The sequence below is a fragment of the Chelonia mydas genome, chromosome 24, assembly GCF_015237465.2.
Source record: "Chelonia mydas isolate rCheMyd1 chromosome 24, rCheMyd1.pri.v2, whole genome shotgun sequence".
Taxonomy (NCBI): Eukaryota; Metazoa; Chordata; order Testudines; family Cheloniidae; genus Chelonia; species Chelonia mydas.
In genome coordinates this window covers 11753800-11774871 of record NC_051264.2, presented here as the reverse complement: position 1 = coordinate 11774871, position 21072 = coordinate 11753800, and the positions used below count along the sequence as shown (strand labels likewise).

The 21072-nt window shown below is 54.3% G+C and overlaps 1 protein-coding gene across 4 annotated transcripts in view; it reads left to right on the top strand.

The window, feature by feature from the left end:
• CADM3 (cell adhesion molecule 3) overlaps nucleotides 1-13982 on the top strand; it is a 138701-nt gene extending 124719 nt beyond the window's left edge. For all 4 annotated transcript variants that reach the window (XM_043534912.1, XM_037882730.2, XM_043534911.1 and 1 more), the window contains one exon: nucleotides 32-13982. In XM_043534912.1, the coding sequence (XP_043390847.1) occupies nucleotides 32-150 (119 nt within the window). In that variant the 3' untranslated portion in view covers nucleotides 151-13982. The remainder of the gene's footprint in view (nucleotides 1-31) is intronic.
• Nucleotides 13983-21072: the final 7090 nt, after the last annotated feature.

Here is a 21072-nt window from a genome sequence, read left to right as displayed (position 1 = left end):
CATATGATAATGAGAACCCTCTCCTTGCCAGGTACCTACCTGACTCACGAGGCCAAAGGATCAGACGATGCCCCGGATGCTGACACTGCCATCATCAATGCGGAGGGAGGCCAGGGCAGTGGCGATGACAAAAAGGAATATTTCATCTAGGGGTGCAGGGTTGAGAGAAGAGAAATGGAGCGAACAAACCCAGACGGAAATGGAAACCGGACCACAAACCCCACTCAACCCAACAGATTTTCTCTCGTGCCCTGGATGGATGGACGAACAGAGGGATGGCGGGACAGAGACCAGAGAGTGACCGGCTTGACTCATGATGCTTCTCGAACTTGTATAAAACGTTATTACTAAAAACATTGAAAGCCCCACCCCTGTTCGCTTGCTTGTACCTTCATACCCATGACCAACACTCGCACTAAACACACAGACAAGCCAGTGAGTGAGTGACACTTTCCTTCTTTCCTTTGGCCCCTTTGCTTTGGTTTTGTGGATGCTCTTTGCTTTGGTTCCTTGGGTTGGAATGTTGGGGTGGGGTCAATGTCGCTCTTTCCGTTGCTGCTCTTCATTTTGGTTCTGTTTACATCCAAGGATAAAATCAGCCCTCATGGTGGCTGCCTGCTGCCATGGGCCTGGGCAGCCTGGGATGCCCTTTCTGTTGCTTACGTTTCCTACCCGAGAACTGGGGCCACGATTCCATTGTGTTCCCCCATCCTTGGCTCCTGCATGGTGTTCTGAGCCAGACCTGTGGGAATGACCCTAGGCTGAGGATGGGAGGCGGTGACATGGGGTCTTTCTCTGCCCCACAGCAGCAAACAAGCCATGAGAGCCCAGGGGAATGTCCAGCGAGAGCGAGGAGATGGGGGAGCCACCCAGCCCGGCTCCTCTCCAGAGGGATGTGCCCTCCCCGCAGCGAGATGGGGAGGGGGGGCAGTATTACACACCCAGCCTGCTGGGGCCCTGCACTGATTTTATCCTTGGAGGACAATGTTCATCTGGGAGGAGAACTGTCCTGTGTGTTACATGTACAAAGGGGAGCCAGCTGCCAGGTGGGAAGCCGCTCATAGGCTCCAGTGCCCACTGACACCCAAGGAGAGAGATTCAAATGCTGCAAGGTGACTTGCAGTGCTCATGCATGGTTCCAAGAAAGGCTGTAAAGTCTCAGATTGGAGCCAGGACAATAACCCATCCGTTGAGATGCTCAGTGCAAGGAAACCATCCTTGTGTATCTTCCCTGTGCCAGGGACTGATGGGCAGAGCAGGGCCTTGGCGAGCCAGGTGACAGGGGTAAGAGTGTCCTGGTCCTCCATGCTGCTGTCATGCCTTTCCTGCTCTCTGACCAGTCAACCTGCCCCAGCGCCAAGGCCCGGGGAGCATCTGGAGATAGAAACATTGCTATGATCACAGGTGACTTGGCCAAGGGGCATCTTTCTTGTAGGCCACAAGTAGCTGAGCAGCCTCATTCCCACAAACCAGCCACCCAGAATCTGAATCATTACAGCTCAGAACCTGAGCGGCTGCGCCAGAGAGGGCGCTGGCAACCCCAGCTAAAGCCAGGGGAGGGAATGAGCTTCATGGCAGACTGCTCAACGGCCCAGGAAGTGTTCTCACAGGGACTGAGGTGCACGTGGTGGGGGAAGAAGCGAAGTTTGCTCATCAGACCTCTCTGCTTTGGGAACCGTAAATTCAGTCAGGGAGCTCCCTCCCCAGGCAAGAGCCTGAGAGCAGTGTCTCAAGCCACAGGGCTATTACCTGTCGCCCACTCTCCAGAGTCGTAGCCCTGTTCCCTCCAGAGCTCGCATGGCCCTCACCTGCTGTTGCCACCTTCGAAGAGCACACAGCATTCCCCACTGAAGAACCCCAACCCAGCCCTTGAGATGGGCTCCACCAGACAGCCTGGGAAGTGGGCAAGGGACTAAGCTAGAGAAGCCAGACTATGGGGCGGGGGAGGAGGGGCTCAGCTGTCACAGTCATGCTGGGGGTTCCTCTGATTCCCCTCTGGGGTGTTCACTGTTATCAACTCCCATGATTTTATCAAGTGTCTCCTGAGATTTGGTGTTTTTCTCAAAGCCCCAGCTCCTGGAGTCTTGTCGGACTAGATGATCATAATGGTCCCTTCTGACCTTAGTATCTGTGAATCTATGAATAGCTGAGCCTCTCAGCCTTCATTTTTTAAAAGTACATTTCTAGCCCTCCTGGTTGAAGAGAAAAGCTGGAGAATATGACAGGAATGTGGCCTAAAGGCTGCAATAAGAGAAGGCAAATCCGCCGCCCCCATCGCCAAATTTAGAATTTTTGAAAATCTCACGATTCTTCAGCCAGTCTCAGGATATTGGGGAGCCTGACTCATTGCTTTTGAGCATGCGAGGCTGGGTCTTGGCCCCTGCGATAGGCAGGAACGGTGTGGCATCTGCCGACTGAGTGCATGAGATGGTGATCAGGTCATCAGAGAGCCACCTGGGAAATGATATCAGTCCATTTGCATTACCTGGCCCCTTCCCGGGGGGCTGCTGTAATTTTCACTGGTGAGATGCTGGGGGAAAGGACCCAGCAGGGACTGATGGTGGCTGCTGCTCCTTCCAACAGAGGCACGACAGCAAGTGCTAGCAGAGGGGCCTGGCCAGCGGCAAGGTTGTGTGGGCAGCAGAGACTGGACACAAGGGCTGACTGAGGCTGTCTCACCCCTGGGGAACAGGGAACTAAGACCTGGACCCCAACCCCCAGCACCCAACATACAGGCTTCAACAAATGAGCGAAAGGCTTCTCTTCTCTTTGACAGACACTAACCAGCCCCACCCCCCCACACACAGAGCCAGTGCCCCACGTGCCACTCCTCTTGGCACAATTCAACACCAGCCTGGCAAGCCAGGCTGAGTCCCAGAACCAGGCCTCAGGCTATGATAGCTCCATGCACTGCTGGGAACAGGCACAATTACGGTGTAACTCACCCTACCCTGCAAAGCTAGGCTTAGGCTCCTGGCCCCTCAGTCCCAAACCATGGGCCTCTGCCGTGGGTCCAAACAGCATCTGTCCTCTGCATGGGGCGCAGGCCCATGAGGCCTCATCATGCATCCACCTGGTCTGCATGGCACAAGCCGAGCATTCCAGCCGCCTTGAAGAATCTCTAGGCCTTCTCGCAGTAGCCAGGTAGGGTCATTGCTAAATGCCTTCCTAGGCCCTTGGAATGTGACTGAGTCTCCATGTGCTTTCCTGGGGTTCCCTGTTCTTCCCTGGGGCCCTGATAGGCCTGGGCTTCACTGGGGCCCTAACAGGCCTGGGCTCCCATGTGGTTAAGATGGGCCTCGGGAGAGTAACAAAGGGCACTGGGCAGCAGGCAGCCATGGCTCTGTGTAAGCAGTGTCCTTCCCAGGAGTTGTGTGTGTGAAATGAGGCAACCCCAGATGTAAGGCATGATCCCCCTCTCCTGCCCAGGGGTTTATATAGGTCCCACCCCTCCAGTGCATGGCTGTTATAGAATGTTCCATGTCTTATAAACATGGGACTAGCATTTTCCAAGCCTCTGAGACATGGGACCAAGTAGAGACCCAGCTGTGGGTGTGGCAAGGAAATGGGAAGGCCCACATGTCTAGTGGGAAAATCTAAACTTCCCCTCATGCTGTGTGTATGGGAGGCAGGAGATACAGCCTTCTAGTGGCTATGAGACTGATGAGACACACAAATTCTTGAGTATGTGGGAGCGCTAGGATACATCACCACTGCAGTGGAAGTTAGGGAATTAACCACATCCCAAGGGTGTGCAAGTAACAGGATTCAGCATGTCTTGTATGTATGGGAGTGCCAGGATACATCCAGTCTCTAGCATGTGGGAGTGATGGGATACACTGTGTCTCGGGTTTGTAGGAGTTATGGGATACACCGTGTCTCAAGTAGGACTGATGGAATACACTGTGTCTTGAGTGTGTAGGAGTGATGGGATACACTGTGTGTCGAGTGTAAAGGAGTGAAGGGATACACCGTGTCTTGAGTGTGTAGGGCTGATGGCATACACCATGTCTTGAGTGTGTAGGGCTGATGGGATACACCGTGTCTCAAGTGTGTAGGAGTGGTGGGATACACCGTGTCTCGAGTGTGCAGGAGTGATGGGATACACTGTGTCTCGAGTGTGTAGGAGTGGTGGGATACACTGTGTCTCGAGTGTGCAGGAGTGGCTGGATACACTGTGTCTCGAGTGTATAGGAGTGGTGGGATACACCAGGTCTCGAGTGTGTACCAGCGATGAGATATACTATGTCTCAACAGTGTAATAGTGACAGCATATACCACTTGTCCAGTGTGTGGGAGTGGCAGGCTACACCATGTCTTGCGTATGAGAGAGTGACCAGATACACCTGATCTGTGTATTAGTGGTGGGGTTCTGGGTTCAGCCCGGTTAAGGTTTTTAAAAATCTAGCAAGCTGTTATGACATTAAACCGTCATTTGTGGTTTGAGGTTTTGCATCAAGTTGTGGCTTGTGATTTCATGTAACAAGCACCATTAATAAAACCACTGAACCTTGTATAAAACACACAGCGAGGGGGAACACCAAAAGTATGGCCACAGAGAGTGATTTTAAAAAGTTCCTTTATTCCCTTTCCATTTATGTGCACAAAGTTGTATAAAGGGAAAGGTCCCTGTCTGAGAGCCCTTTCTATCAGTGCAGGGTGTCGCCCTGCCCTCGGGGGTGGGAAGACCAAGCCCGGGGGAGCAACCAGACAGTTCTGTCTCAATTGCTCTCCATCTCATTTTCATTTTTGGAAAAGTCAGTATTATTCTTGAGAGGAAAAGTTTAGTAATGTGATCAGTGCAGTGATGTCTGCCTGAGTCTGCAGAGAGCCTGAAATCATAGTGCTGAGGTGTGAACTATCCCTTTCATCTCAGTGGTTGTAACTCTGATGCCAGTGACCACTATTTCACTGCTCATGAAAGTATGTGTGAATGGAGGGAGCTGATACTGATATGAAGATCTTTAACATTCAATATTGAATAGAAATCATTCCTTAAAATAAAAATGTAAGGACACGATTTCATTTCATTTCATTACAAATCTAAAAGCTGGGCAGGGCAGGGTGGGGGCGCACAAGTGATTTCATTTTCATGGGGGTGGCAGGGGAGGGCTCAACTTTCCAAAGTTTGGGGAATGCTGCTTCAGAGTGTAGTCAATGTCTTTCTGGAGGGAAAAGGGAATAGATTAGTTACAGACTATAACTCGTGGGTTGCTGATGATAAAATTGAAGTCTGATTCTTTTTAAGACAAAACGAAACAAAACACACAAAGAAAGAAAGAAAAAGAAAGAAAGAAAGAAAGAAAGAAAGAAAGAAAGAAAGAAAGAAAGAAAGAAAGAAAGAAAGAAAAAGAAAATACATCTTTTGTGTTTCTGTGACTTTTCACTGGCAGCTTAGCTGTTGCAAAGTCATCGGTGCAGCACACAGTCTCTCTGGTCTCTCCAAGACCTTGCAAACTTCCATCCAAATCGGATGTTTAAGTTATTAGGTCAGAGCCTCAGCTGGTGTAAATGGACATAATTCCGTTTAGTTTAATGGTGCTATGCTAATTGACCTCAGCAAGGAATCTGGCCCCTTGCTTTAGCCTGCCTTACTGAACACTCCAATGACATGCTGATAAATGCTGGACTGGCCATTATGCCAGACTCTTATTAGACAGAAGGTGAAAAAAGAAAGATAGGACAGAGAGAGGAATAAGGTGAGGAGGGAAAATGATGCAGGAGAGAGGGGGTGAGAGTGGGGAGGGAGTGGGGTGAGATGGGTCCCAGGGGTTGTCAGAACTCAGCCAAACATGATGGACGTGGTGATATCTCCTCACCTGGTCAGCATCTTTCAGGATCAATGCAATGGCAACCTAGATTCTGGGGTCAGAGGTGCGGGAGGCAGTGATGCAGGGACACACTCCCTCTTTAGCCAGTTGGCTCCTTCAGGGTGTCCAGTCTGAAGCACAGGCAGGCAAGGTAACTGCTCATTAGCTAAGGAGAAATTGTTTTTCTGATTGTTGTTCAGCACTTTTGCAGGGGGCAGAGTGGTGCTTTATAATAATAATAATTAATTATTATTATTATTTTATTTTATTTTATTTGTTAAATAAGTTGCCAAGAGGCCTCCCCCATCCCCCACATACCAGTGTCCTGGAAGGAGTGGCAGCCCAGTCCCATCAGAATTCACCAGTCAGAACACACATCTGGGGATTCCGGTTATGAACATGTCCTGTCATTCTAACATCATCTTGGTTTGTTGCCAGAGCAATTCTGGGGCCTGCCCAATATATTTTGACAACATGTGGTGAGTTCTTGTCTCTAAAGAAATCCACTGCAATCATTGTCTTTGTCTCCAATTTATTTATAAATTGCTTTATAGAACAGGTTGAACTAAACTTTAGTTCCCTTTCTTCTGTGAAAGTGACAGTACACCATCTCTCGAGTGTCCAGGAGTGACAGGATACCCTGTATCTTGTGTATGCAGGAATGACAGAATACACCATGTCTCGAGTGTGTGGGAGTGATGGGATACACTGTCGTGTGTGTACAGGAGTGACAGGATACACAGTGTCTTGTGTGTGAGGGAGTGACAGGATATACCATGTTTCACATGTGCAGGAGTGATCGTATACACCGTGTCTCATGTGCAGGAATGACAGGGTGCACAGGGTCTTGTGTGTGACACAGTGACAAGATATACCATGTCTCGTGTGTGCAGGAGTGATAGGATACATCATATCTTGTGTGCAGGAGTGACAGGATACACCGTCTCTTCAATGTGGAGGAATGATTAAATTCACCATGCCTAGTAAATGGATTTCATGGGAAGTCTCCCAGGCAGGTGACTCTTGCTGGGGATAGAGTATCCCTGCCTACACTGGCTTCCCTGGACTGAGGGGTCTGCAGTTAGAGCAACTCGGACAGATAGACCCTACTGACAGTGACTCTGCTTGAGGGTCTGATCTTCACAGTGCTGTAGTCTTCCCACCTGTCACCTGGTGAGATGGAGGCTTAGTTAGTGACTCTCACAGAGAGAGGCATCCTCCGCCAGTAACTCCCCCGGTTCCTAGGATTCTCCTGAAAGAGAGTCAGCATCGCTGATCAATGACCCCCACAAAGTCATAGTGACAGAGTTTAAGGCCAGAAGGGCCCACCAGATCATCTGATCTGACCTCCTTTATGTCCCAGGCCACCAACGCCACCCAGACCCCGCATGCTAACCAACAACCGCAACGAGACCAAAGTATTGCAGCCCCCAGGAGAGGAAACTGTTATGTACCACAGACAGAGAAAAGGAGGGACTGAGGCCCCTGCAATGGCAGGGAAGTGCTAAGTGAGAAATACCCAGATAATCCTGGCACCCACACTGCCAAGGAAGGCGAAAAGCCCCACGGTCACTGCCAATCTGACTTGGGGGAAAATTCCTGCCTGACCCCACCAATGGCAATCAACTAGACTCTAAACATGTGAGCAAAAACCAGCCAGCTAAGCGCCCAAGAGAGAGAATGCTCAGTGCCCTGGCCCTCCCTGCTCAATACCCCATTTCCATCCCGGGCCACCCTGATGCTTCAGAGGAAGGAGAGTCAATTCAACAAAAACTCCATGGGGGGGATCCGTCCCTGACTTCTCCAGGTGGCTGGCTCAAGCCCTGAAGCATGAGCTTTTAGGACCATAAGACATAAACCAGAAGGGAGATCCTGGGGCTGCCAAGCCCTGTTCCCCCACCACCACAAGCAACCCCATCACACAATCGCACTCATTGCTTTATCCAGCTCTCTCTTGACACTAATTGAGTTGTTTGCCCCCACAACTCCTATGGGGAGGAGGTTCCAGAGCCTCACCCCTCTGATGATTTCCAGACTGAATTTGTTCATGGCCAGTTTATATCCATTTGTCCTTGTGCTAACACTGTCCTTTAGCTTAAAGAGCTCTTCCCCTTTCCTGGTACTTATCCCCTGAGTGGATTTAGAGAGAGCAATCATAGCCCTTCTTGGCTTCTTTGTGCTAATCTACACAAGGCAAGCTCTTCCAGTCTCCTCTCCTAAGACTCCTCCATTCCCCTGACCATCCTAGGAGCTCTTCTCTGCACCTGTTCCAGGTTGAATACACCTTTCTTGACCATGGGTGACCAGAATTACAGAGTGTTTCAGAGGAGGGCTTACCAGTGCCTTGTGCTGATTAATACTTCCCGATCTCTACTGGAAATGCCTCGCCTGATACAGCCTAGGATCACAATTGCCTTTTTCACAACTGCATCCGTTAGTGTCTCATAGTCATCCAGTGATCAGCTCACACTCCCAAGTTTCTGTCCTCCTCTGTTGCTTGTAACTGATGAGCCTCCAACTTGCAGCAGAAATTCTTATTATTAGACCCCTAAGTGCATGGCCTTGCATTTTGTGTTATTCAATTTCATCCCATTTCTGTCACTCCCATCTTCAAGGCCATCCAGATCTTCCTGTATAATATTCCAACCCTCCTTGGTGTTTACACTGCCTCCCAATTTTATATTATCAGCAAATTTCATTAGCACTCTCCTACTTTTTGAGCCAAAGTCTCAATAATAAAAGTATTGAATAAGATTGGTCCCGAGACTTATCCTTGAGACACTCCACTAGTCACCTCTTTCCAGTCCAATAATTCACCTTTCGGCAAAACCCATTGCCTTCTCCCCTTTAGCCAGTTTCTTATCCACCTTGTAATGCTTGTGCTGATACCCATCTTCCCTAATTTAACTAATACTTTCCTATGTGGTGCTGTGTCAACTGCTTTACCACAGGCCAAGGATATCAGATGTACTGCACTTACCTTATCTAAGGAAATCACTTATTTTCTCAAAGGCAAAAATCAAGTTAGTCTGGCACGATCCACCTTTCAGAAACCCGTGTTGCATTCTATCCCCTCCATCTTTTACCTCCATGAAGTTAATTATTCTTTCCTTCACAATTTGTGCTAAAGCCTTGCATACTACTGAGGTCACACTAAAAGGTCTATAATTGCTCGGCTCACTTTTTTCCCTTTCTTAAACATAGGTGTTCTCCAATCACATGGTACTGCCCCCAAACAGCTCGATTTATTCAAAATCCTTGCTTCTAGACTAGCAATCTCATGTGCCAGTTCTTTCAGTATTCTGGGGTGGAAATTATCCAGGTCCCCTAATTTGAGCACATTAAGCTTGTTAAGTTTTATTCCACCACATTTGTGGTAATGTCCATTCCTAGATACTCATTTCCATCTGATTTCATGCACGTGTTCCCTATTATCATCCTAATTGAAAACGAAGGCAAAGTATTCATTTAGTTTTGGGGCCATATCTCGATTATCTGTAATCTCTTTCCCAGGCACACTGCACAGCAGTCCAATCTCCTCCTTCCTTAGTCTTTTTATTTATAAAACTAAAAAAATCTCTTATTATTTATTTCAATTTCATTGGCAAGAGCTACTGCAGCTTGACTTTTAGCAATTCTTTTTAGTCCTACATTTTCTAACCTCTGCGAGGTAGATTTCTTTGCTGATCTAGCTCTTTGTCCATTCCCTAGAGGCTCTCTGCTTACTCCTCCTGACCTTTTTGAGGTGGTTATTCATCCAGCTGGGGCTGGAGCCTTTCTCTACAACTTTTCTCCCTTTGCTTGGGATGCAAATTGCAGATCATTTTTGTACAGTTGATTTGGAGACATTCCAAACCTCTGAATTGAAGTGCTTGAGCTTGTCAGTCCAGTCTCTGATTCCCTAAATCTGCCTTTTGGAAATCAAATCCCATAGCTGAGGACCTGGTTTTGATGATCCTTCCATTTAATTTAAACTGAATCAGCACGTGATCACTCAATCCAAGGTTATGTTCTACAACCAGCTCGTCTACAGTATCCTCACTGCTTACTAAAACCAGGTCTGAAATTGCATCACCTCATGGTGGTTCAGTGACAGTTTTATGAAGAAACCTCTCATATATCACATCCAGGAATAACCGGGCCCTACCAGTATTAGTAACATTTATTTTCCAATCTGTACCTGGAAAGTTAAAGTCTCCCGTAATGACACAATGAAGAGAGAGGGGTCTCCAGGTCATGACCCCACAGAGACAGTGGGGATCTCCCTAGAGGCACGCTGACCTCACATGTGCTCCTGGGGCCAGCTCATTGTAGCACTGAACAATCAACATCAAAGGTCCTTTACATCCACCCATCCAGCCCTCCAACCGCCCCTCTCCAGTTCCTTGCTGCTAAGTCCTGTGCAGCCCTGCCTGGAGCACAAGTCACCATTACCCCTTTAGGTGCCCTGGGCAGTGTGAGCAGCTTGGTGGACACAAGAAGGTTTGGGGGAATCCAGTAACAGCCAGGGGCCTGGGGAGACAGTGGGGACCAGGTATGGCAGGGAGTTGGGGTGCTAGGGGAAGAGGCACCGTGGATGGTAGCCTGGGGGCGGGGTGCTGAAGGTTGTTATGGGCAGTGGGACCCGACTGGGGGAGCTAGGGGAAGCCTCCCACCCCCCTTTGGACCCATCCCCCATTCTGTGCCCCCAGCCCCGCTCCTGTTGTCCTTCACCTCCCTAACAGCTGCCGCCTCCTCCTCCTGGACTCCCACTGCCAGCGGGTGGAGGGGTGGCAGGAAGCTGCTGCAGTGGCCACTGTAGCCAGGAGCAGGAGCTGCAGGCCACACTTGCTGGATGCCTGAGATCTCCCTGTGTGCGATGCCATCAAATGCCATGTGCCATGTCAAATGCTGGATCACCTCCCCTGGTCTCCCTCAGCCCGGGCCTTCCCTAGGCCCCCCAGCCCAGCCAGCCAGGGCTTCCTCTGGGACCTCCCAGCCCCACCAGCCATGGCCTCCCCTGGGACTTCCAGCCCAGCCAGCCAGCCAGGGCCTCCCTTGGATCCCCCAGCCTGGCTAGCCAGGGCTTCCCCTGTGTCCCCCTAGTCCTGCCAGCCAGGGCCTCCCCTGGCACCCCCCACCCCAGCTAGCCAGGGTCTCCCCAGGCACCTCCCAGCTCAGCCAGCCAGGGCCTCCCCTGGGCCCTCCCAGACCAGCAAGGCAGGGCCTCCCCTGCCCCCAGCCCCAGTCTGGCCATCCAGGGCTTCCCCTGGCCCCCCCCCAGCCCAGCCAGCCAGGGGCTCCACTGGGCCCCTCCACCCCCCAGCCCAGCCAGCTAGGGCCTCCCCTGGGTCAGACTTGCCCCAGAGGCAGTCCATTCCTTGCCCTGCTATTAGTGAGTCCCCCAGAGAGCAAGTGTGAATCCCACCCTGACCCGGCCTGTCACTGAGCGCAAGGGCCAGCGGTTCATGAGAATGGGACAGCTGTGTCCCCACAGCAGCCCAGTAATCCGATGTGCTCTCCACACCACTCCCTGCTCCACCACCCCCAGCAGCTCCTGCTGCCCTGGGACCTGGGAATGGCCCCATCAGTCCCTCACCCCTGCACTGGCAGGTTTGGTCTTTGAGGCCTTCACCATGACCCACTATGGCCCAGAGCGGCCACTGGAGGCTCCCCGTGGCACATAAGGAATGTGACTGCTGCTGCAGCTGCTCTGGCTCCGGGCGTCTCCCAGCCCAGGTGTCAGACCTGAGCTCCTGCACCTGCTGCGGCGTAGTCCACCCAGCCACCTTAACACAGACCCCATCACCATGAGCCTGTGGGGTCCTCAGGGCTTCCCTACGGTCCCTGTGGTGCTAGCTCCTGCAGCGGTGGAGTGCAGTGGAGGGTGAATTCCTGGGCCAGGATGTAATTGGGATGTCTGGACAATCCCCACCTCTCTCTGGCTAGTTTTTCTGTTCAGCCTAGTGTGCAGCCACCGGGGCTGGTAACAGCCATGCACAGCAATGAGACACGACCCATCGCACGATCTATGGGGTGGCACATGAGCTCAGCGGCTTCTGGCTCTGCAGCCAACCCGCCATTCGCTCTGCTACAGAAATGAGCAGCCAGCCAGAAAGTTTCCTTCCATGAGAGGCCTGCAGTGAGGGCAGGCGAGTGACAGCCGGGGAAACGCAGTAGCCAAAGGAAGCCACTCTGTTCCACGGCTCCTGGTCCCACAGCTACTTCCTCACTGGGACCCCTGGCTGTGACCCGCAATGAGCTCCAAGCAACCAACTCTCCTGGCCCAAGCCAAGATGCCACTGGCAAGGGGGCTCTGTGTTCTACAGCGCCCCCCTGGGTCTGTGCCCTCAGGTGAGGCAGGCTGGGAGCTCGCCAGGTGCAGCTGCCCCTAGCTTCCCACTAGGAGCCTGATTTTCCCCCCACACCTCTCCGAACAACCAGCCTTCCCCCAGGGTGCTGCACCCCTGAGCCTGACGGAGCCCATCTCAGCCCAGGGTGCAGTCTGGGGCCTGCACACTCTAACAGTGGTTTGTTCTGTGGCCTTGCTGGGAAGAGAGGCCTCCAGCAGCCTGGGAGGCATTAGTGGGGCAATCAGTGGGGGCCACACACTCATGTAGGCGAGGGACAGATTAACTGGGGCTCCTGGGAGCAGCGGTCTCTATAGCAGGCCCAGGACAGCTGGGGCAGGGGTCTGAGGGGACGAGGCCAGATCCTCCTTGCCATGACCCAGAAGGGAAGCACTGGAGCCTGGCCATTGGTCTGGCCTGAGGCTGGTGGGGTTTGGACAGGGCTGAGGAAAGCCACAGACCCAACCTCCTGCATGCTGGGCCAGCAGAGGATGTTCTGAGCAGAGCAGGGCACATCCTGAACGTGGCAGGGGGCAGGACTTGGTTCCCCTTGGTGGTTCCCTGTGGCCTTAGCTGAGATGCCCTCCAGCTCCGCTGGCTCCGTATCTACACCCAGCAATGTAAACCCTTTGAAAAGAGAGCTGCTGCTGCCTCTGGGCATTGGGTGGGCAGGACAGCAAAGAGGCTTGGGTGGAGTGGTGTGGTGGGGACACAGGCTGGGGCAGGAGGCTGAATGGCAGGAGCTATGCTGTCTGTTCTTAGCGTAGGGGCCTGAAGGAGGAGAGGGTGTAGGACAGGAGGGTGGCAGGAGACGAGGGCTCAGGGAAGCCCATTGTATCGGAGCGGGAGGGAGGGAAGGGCACTTGCAAAGGTGGTGCCCAGGTTGAAAAGAGCCTGGTGTAAAGTGGATGCTACCATGATATACATAGAAAATAATGGCCAGTTCCCGGGGAAAGCATTGATTCAGTTTTTGCATGTCCCAGGGCCTGTCCTTCTCAATAGCCTCCTGTCACCGCCCCCTGTATCCCAGCATGTACCCCTGGGCAGCCTGGAAGTCTGAGCTCTGCTGCCCCAGCGCTAGTACTCGTGCCATCTGCACAGCTGGCTTTCCTTAGGTACAGGCTCCTGGGAAGAGGCAGTGAGATCAGCAGGGTCCACAGGTGAGAGGTGGGGGTTCTCCCAACAGCAGCTGTTCCAGGGTTAAGTGAAGCAAGTGAACTCCTGTGGCTCCATTTCCATACTGACCCCGGGAACTCGCCTGAGCCCAGCTCCTGCAGAAACACGCAACAAACCCAGCAATGTGAGGAGCAGGTTGGAAGCCAGGAGGGGTGGAGGGTGGTGGGCATGACTGCCCATGGCTGGGTTCATCATTGGTCTGCCCGCTGGTGGGGTCACCACTAATCTGCCCGGTGCTGGGGGAGCATTGGACCATGCAGATTCTGACTTGAGGACAGGGTGGATGACAGCAGCATGGCCCTTTTCCACATCGCATGCCAGGCTGTATCTGCGCTTAGTGCCCACAGTGCCCCGTGTGGCTGGGGGGAGGAGACTCCTGCGTTGCTGACTTTGGCAGCTGGCCCCCCCTTCGGAACAGGCTCTGTGTTCGTCCCAGCTGGCGCTGAGCTCTCAAAATTACCGGAAAGCCATATTTGTACCATGCTCAGAACACTTGGTTTGGGTGAGCAGTGGGGCAGGGTGGAGGGCGGCCGTTGAGTGTTGTGCTGTGTTCTTGTATGTACATAAAGGGGATACAACCAACGTCAGTGTTACTTTATAACCTTTCTAATATCCTGTGCTAATCTCAGAAAATAGTCCTATCAATATATCTGGATTGTACATGTCACTCTGCCTGCGTCTCTCTGCTTCCCTGCGGGGCACCCAGCGCCGAGCAAGAGCTACTTGGGCACAGGTTGCCCCTCAAATGCCAGTGTGACACAGCACCGTTTCCCCACCATCTGCTCTTCCTCTGTCTCCTCCTGGAGCAGCACCCACTGCCGTAACTACTCCTCATGCTGAGAGCCAGGCTCCTCTCCTTCCCTCCCACATGCCCTGTGTCTCTCTCACACAGTTTCTCTCTCCCGCGAGCATGTGTTCCTCTGGGCAGTGTGTTACACTCGCTCACAGACAGGTTGCTGGGCCCAGTGTTCACACATGGGCACATTCGTGTCTGCTCAGACCTGCCGTTGGTCACTCAGCCCAGTGCTTAGCTGAGCGCAGTGCTGGGATTTGGGTGGCCTGCTTGGAAATGGCCTCGCAGCACTTTGCTGGAAGTGACTTCACATAGACTGGCTGCACAGAACTTGGGCCTTTGGGACCTGCCCATGGTGATTCCAGGGGGGTCAGGCCAATTCTCCCTCACAGACTGACTCTGCGAGGTCAGAGACTGCTGGCGAAACACATGGACACAGCTGCCCAGGTAGCCTCACAGATCCCTGCTTCACCAGCAGTGCTCTTAGAGCAGAGGTGGGCAAACTACGGCCCGCGGGCTACATCCAGCCCGCAGGACCGTCCCACCCGGCCCCTGAGCTCCTGGCCTGGGAGGCTAGTCCCCAGCCCCTCCCTTGCTGTCCCCGCTCCCCTGCAGCCTCAGCTCGCTCTGCCGCCGGCGCCATGCTCTGGGCAGTGGGGCTGCGAGGTCCTGGGGCAGCACAGCTGCCAAGCCTGGCCTGATCCGGTCTCTGTGCTGCACCGGGCGGCTGCCTCTCTTGGTGCAGCTGTGCTGCCAGCCACCGGTGGTCCAGGCAGTGTGATAAGGGGGCAGGGTGTGGGGGAGTTGTATAGAGGGCAGGGGAGTTCAGGGGGTGGTCAGGGGCCGTGGGTGTGGATAGAGGTCGGGGCAGTCAGAGAGTGGGGAACAGGGGGGTTGAATGGGAGCAGGGATCCCGGCGGGGCAGTCAGGAAGGAGGAGGGGGTGAATGAGGTGGCGGGGGGCAGCTGGGGCGGGGGACAGTTAGGGGCCTGGGGAGACGAGGGGAGCAGAGGGCACAGGGAGCCGAGGGCAGCAAAGGGAATGGGAAGCAGAGGCCTGCAAAGGGCCTGGGGAGCAGAGGGCAGCAGAGGACTCGGGGAGCAGAGGGCTGCAAAGGGCCTGGGGAGCTGAGGGCAGCAGAGGGCACGGGGAGCCGAGGGGAGCAGAGGGAATGGGGAGCTGAGGGAAGCAGAGGGCCTGAGGAGCCGAGGGGAGCAGAGGGCACGGGGAGCAGAGGGCAGTAGAGGGAATAAGGAGCAGAGGGCCCAGGGAGCCAAGGGCAGCAGAGGGCCCGGGGAGCTGAGGGCAGCAGAGGGCCCGGGGAGCCGAGGGCAGCAGAGGGAATGGGGAGCCGAGGGCAGCAGAGGGCACAGGGAGCCAAGGGCAGCAGAGGGCACGGGGAGCCGAGGGCAGCAGAGGGAATGGGGAGCCGAGGGGAGCAGAGGGAATGGGGAGCTGAGGGAAGCAGAGGGCATGGGAAGCCGAGGGCCGCAGAGGGCCCGGGGTGCCGAGGGCAGCAGAGGGAATGGGGAGCCGAGGGCAGCAGAGGGCACAGGGAGCCGAGGGAAGCAGAGGGCCCGGGGAGCCAAGGGGAGCAGGGGGAATGGGGAGCCAAGGGCAGCAGAGGGAATGGGGAGCTGAGGGCAGCAGAGGGAATGGGGAGCTGAGGGCAGCAGAGGGCCCGGGGAGCCGAGGGCAGCAGAGGGCACGTGGAGCCGAGGGGAGCAGAGGGAATGGGGAGCCGAGGGGAGCAGAGGGAATGGGGAGCCGAGGGCCGCAGAGGGCCCGGGGAGCAGAGGGCAGCAGAGGGCACAGGGAGCCGAGGGCAGCAGAGGGCACAGGGAGCTGAGGGCAGCAGAGGGCACGGGAAGCAGAAGGCAGTAGAGGGAATAAGGAGCAGAGGGCATGGGGAGCAGAGGGCAGCAGAGGGCACGGGGAGCCGAGGGCAGCAGAGGGCACGGGAAGCAGAAGGCAGTAGAGGGAATAAGGAGCAGAGGGCACGGGGAGCCGAGGGCAGCAGAGGGGCTAAATGGGATCCGAAGGATCTTCAACAAAAAAGACAGGCGAGAGAACACCATGGAGGCTCCCCAGTGCCTCTGATCCTTTCACTCTCCATCTAGCAGGAAAGAAAACTCCACATCTGCACAGAAGAGGCAGAAGGTGGAGTAAAGACTAGGTGGACAGGGTGAATGTGTACAGCTCAGTGGCTCAGCAGAGGATCTGCTTCTTAGTTTGTTAAAGGCATCACCGACCCCTCTGAAAATCTTGGAAATCCGTAGAAGGTTCAGAGAACTGGAGGACTTTAGCCTAGCTCAGCTCCACAGCACATGGCAGAGCCATCCTGGAGTTACCATCCGGTAAGTCTGAGTGCAGCACCAGTGAAAGGATGGAGGAAATATTGAGGAGTGAAAGATCCCTAAATCTCCACAGGACCCTGCAGCCATGAGGTACTGTACACATCAGGGGGCTTGATGGAAGCAAAGCAAGTCCACAGGATCGCTGCTACACTCCCAGCCTTAGACCTGTCTCTTGGTTGGAGGGACCCCTTTCCAGGGCCAGATCCCCCCAAGGAGTCTTACCTTCCCTTCAGGGTTGGCCACATTGCCGCACTGCCTCCTAGATTGAACTGCTGGGGCTCCAGCACTCCCGCTTCACAGCATGAGAGGCTTGTCCACTCTTCAGGGATTGATGCACCTCACCCAGCATTCCCAGTGACACTCAAGCAGGGTTGTCAAAACAGCCAGGTTTACTAGACAGCTGGAACACAGCAGCAGGAGTCCCTAGCTTAGCACAGAGACAGGAAGGTTAAGTATGGATCAGTCTGGTTGGACCAGAGCCCAGCCACGCTGTAGTGAACCCCAGGTTCAGGCTCCGTCTGTCTCTTATTCTCACCTTCTTCTCACCTTCTTCCTCAGTTCCAGCAAAAATTATTAGGGGGCTGGAGCACATGACTTATGAGGAGAGGCTGAGGGAACTGGGATTGTTTAGTCTGCAGAAGAGAAGAATGAGGGGGGATTTGATAGCTGCTTTCAACTACCTGAAAGGGGGTTCCAAAGAGGATGGATCTAGACTGTTCTCAGTGGTAGCAGATGACAGAACGAGGAGTAATGGTCTCAAGTTGCAGTGGGGAAGGTTTAGGTTGGATATTAGGAAAAACTTTTTCACAAGGAGGGTGGTGAAGCACTGGAATGCGTTACCTAGGGAGGTGGTGGAATCTCCTTCCTTTGAGGTTTTCAAGGTCAGGCTTGACAAAGCCTTGGCTGGGATGATTTAGTTGGGGATTGGTCCTGCATTGAGCAGGGGATTGGACTAGATGACCTCCTGAGGTCCCTTCCAACCCTGATATTCTATGATTCTATGATTCCCTGGTCAGAGAGCCCAGACTCCTTCCAGCAGCCCGTTCATATCCCCCCCGCACCTCACCCCTTACACCTACTTAGTCCACAGGCTGGGGTCTTTGCTCAGCTTCCCTGCTGAGAGGTGGGGAAATTCCCCTCCCTCTGAGTCATGTGTCGCTAGGTGTCCATGTCCCACTGACATGGGGGCAGCCTTGACCGGTCCTTTTCTTAGTGACCCATTGAGGCTCGGACAGCTATGTCACATTTACCCCTATGTCTCTTAGCCTGCCCTGAGAGCACACTTAATCCCTCCCCGCCACACACTGGTAACCATGTGGCACACAGGGGAAACTGAGGCACACATAGGGGTCATAAAAATATTACAAAAAATTCCCACTTCATCACGTCTTTGCCCCCTTCAAGACCAAACTGAGCAGAGTCACTTCAACCAGTGACCTAGGGAAATTCAACCCACAACTGTTATCCAGAGATGGCCAATGTCTTTCCTGTCCCCTGGGGAGCTGAACTCCCAGGCACTCCAACAATTCTTCCAGCCCAGTTCCTAATCAACCAAACATCGGGTTTCCAGTGCACAGCTCAGAGCAGTTCCCCATCCCCGCTTTGGTGTGGGCAGTTTGATGGCACTCACAGGGTGCATGTGAGGCATTTTCAAGTGGCCCTTCTCCCTTTTGTCACCCCAAAACCTTTGGGTTTGAAACTGGGCTGGGGTCCTGCCACTCCCTCCTCTCCCTCGTCTGCCAGGGAGTGAAGAGGGCAGTGACCCATATTCCTCCATGTGTCAGACCTCTCGGCTGCAGCCTGGGTGTCCTGACCCCGTAGCTGGAGTAGGACGTTTACCCCCTGCGCAGCTGGCAGGGGATCAGTGTAGGTTTGTCCCCCTGCAAATTTGATCTTAACCCAGCCGTATCTCTGGGGCTCTGCTGTCCCAAGGACTGGTGAGGTAGGGGTGCAAGGTGCACTTCTACATTGGCAGGCCCCCTCTGCAATGGTGTCCCCACCCAGGGCTCTGCACGTGCTGTGACAAAGCGGGACTGTTCTTAATGTTTCCTCTGAATATTGTGGGTGTGCCTCAGTTTCCCCTATGCAGTTCTTAAGTATCTAGGTGGTGGGATAAGGGTGTATGAGCATTGCAGACCCCTAGAGGGCAGGTGTGTGCAGGGGTCTGAACACAGAGAATGGCCAGCACCCTGTTTCCTGGCAACTGGTGGCCTGGACCCTTCCCCCCTGCAAGGTGAGAGCTAAAGGGTTGGAGAACAAAGGAATCAGGTGACTTCCTGGCCCGGGAAAGGAACAAAGCCCAGAGGAGGAGGGGCTGGAGAGAGTTTCAGTTTGAGGCTGGCTGGGACATGGAGTGAAGTGCAGATGGGGTTGTCTGGCTCACTGCCCCCCAAAATGGACCCGGCTGAGTGGGTCCTGTTCTCTGCACCTACAAGCTCTGTTTTAGACCATGTTCCTGTCATCTAATAAACCTTCTGTTTTACTGGCTGGCTGAGAGTCACGTCTGACTGCGAAGTTGGGATGCAGGACCCTCTGGCTTCCCCAGGACCCAGCCTGGGCGGACTCGCTGTGGGAAGCACACGGAGGGGCAGAGGATGCGGAATGCTCCGAGGTCAGACCCAGGAAGGTGGAAGCTGTGTGAGCTGTGTGTCCTGCAGACAGTCTGCTCACAGAAAGGAGACTTCTCCAGAGTCCTGACTGGCTTCGTAGGGAGCAGTTCCAGAGCATCGCCCGGGGACTCCGTGACAACTGGTGGCGGAGGTGGGATGTACTGCACCCTGTGGGTGGTGCTTCCTGCAGTAAGTGACTGGGGAGCAGTAAAATGAAGGGGGATTGACGAGGACCAGGCGTGCTGAAGGCTCAGAGAGGAGCTATTTCAGGGGGCGGTTAACCCCTGGGAGTGTGTGACCAGTGAGAAGGACTGTGCAGTAATGGGATCCCCCAGGGACTGCGGTGGGGACTGTGACTTTTGCAGTAACAGGGTTCCCCTGGGGATTGCAGCAAGCGGTCCCAGGGGTGGAGGAGTCTGCAGCTCGACCCTGGCAAAGAGGTGGTGACCTTGAGAATGGCTGGCACACTAGGAGTTCTCTCTGGAAACCATGGGGAGCTGAGAGCACACAGGCCTGTGAGTCCACAACAACTTGGGAAGAGCAGAGTGATGGCCTGTCACCATCTCCTTAAGAAGGACATTGTAACCCTGTGCAAGAAGAGAGCGTTGAGCATTGGAAAGTTCATCAAAGCACAGTTAATCATGCAGCTGGAGGAGGATGACCGCTCTAAGGAACAGATTCCTGACTCCAGATGGGGCTATAGCAGGATCTGGGAGCAGCTGGAGTGGGAGCCAGGCCTCGCCAAGACTCCTGTCCCCGACCAAACGAGCGTCTTCACGATCAGGTTCCCCATCTGGGGATCGGAGACGGACGGGATTGGAGCTGAGTCCAAGAGAGCAAGAGGACTGTGAGAGACAGCGAGAGTCCGAGAAAGAGCTGCAGAAGCAGCAGCAGCATGAACTGGCGATGGTGGAGCAGAGAGGCATAGGGGACCTCCCAGGGGTGAGTGGGGATAGACCCCCGGGGTGCCAGTTCCGCAGGGAACCTCGAGACTAAATTGCTGCCCCTGGTTAAGGATGGGGGGGATGTGGATGCCCACCTCACTGCCTTTGAGCAGGCTGGTGATTTGAACCAGGGGGACCCTGCAGAAAGGCCCCGGTGTCTAGCTCCCTTGCTGGGTCCCCAGGCCATAGATTCCGTCAGCCAGATGGGTGGGGAGGTGGACAGGCTCCCACTCCTGGTCCCAAACTATATGTCTGCGTGGAGTCTCCTGGGCTCAGGCCCCTCGGACCTCCAGTGGGAGCGGAAGGTGATGGTCAATGGGAGACATTCCTGGGGTGGCGAGATCCTGGGACAGAGAGAACTGTTGTCAGGCCCCTGGTGGTGCAGCCTCAGATGCTGAGGGGCTGTGTGAGCTGGGTGAGGGTCCCAAAGATGAAGCTCCTCACCCTGCCTATGGCCCAGATCCCTGTGCAGACCCAGGAGGGGTGGGGCTGACTGGTCATTGGGGTTCTCCAGGATATCGGCTGTGAGACGCTGTTGGGGGGCGACTGTATCTCTTTGGGACAGGATCCAGGCCCTGCTCTTGTAACGGCCAATGGTTTGAATTTGAATCCAGAGAACCAATCGGCGGAGAGGGAAATGGTCAGTGAAAATGCAGATGACCTGGCTGGCAGGTGGGAGGAGCTGCTAGGCTTAGGCTACATACCTGCCTGTAACCAGACCCCTGGGGCTGGGTGGGACAGAGAGATGCTCCCCGCCCCCTTGCACAGTGGAGAGGGGGCTCAGGCTGGCTCTGATGCAGTGAGGAAAGCAGCGAGCTCGCTGCCTACCCCCACTGGGACAGCAAGGGCAGCGCTGAGCACAGTGGGAGCTGAGACCCCAGCTGACGGGGGGGAGACACAGGCAGGGCAGGGTATCTGTTGGGAGTGGCAAGGTGCTTAGTAAGGAAAGTTTGGATGAGCCTAGGCAGCCTTGTGAGCTGATGGCTTTGTCTAGTCAGCAGTGTGGGAAGGCAAGGATAGTGGCAGATGAGTGTCCCTGTACCTTACCTGTTAC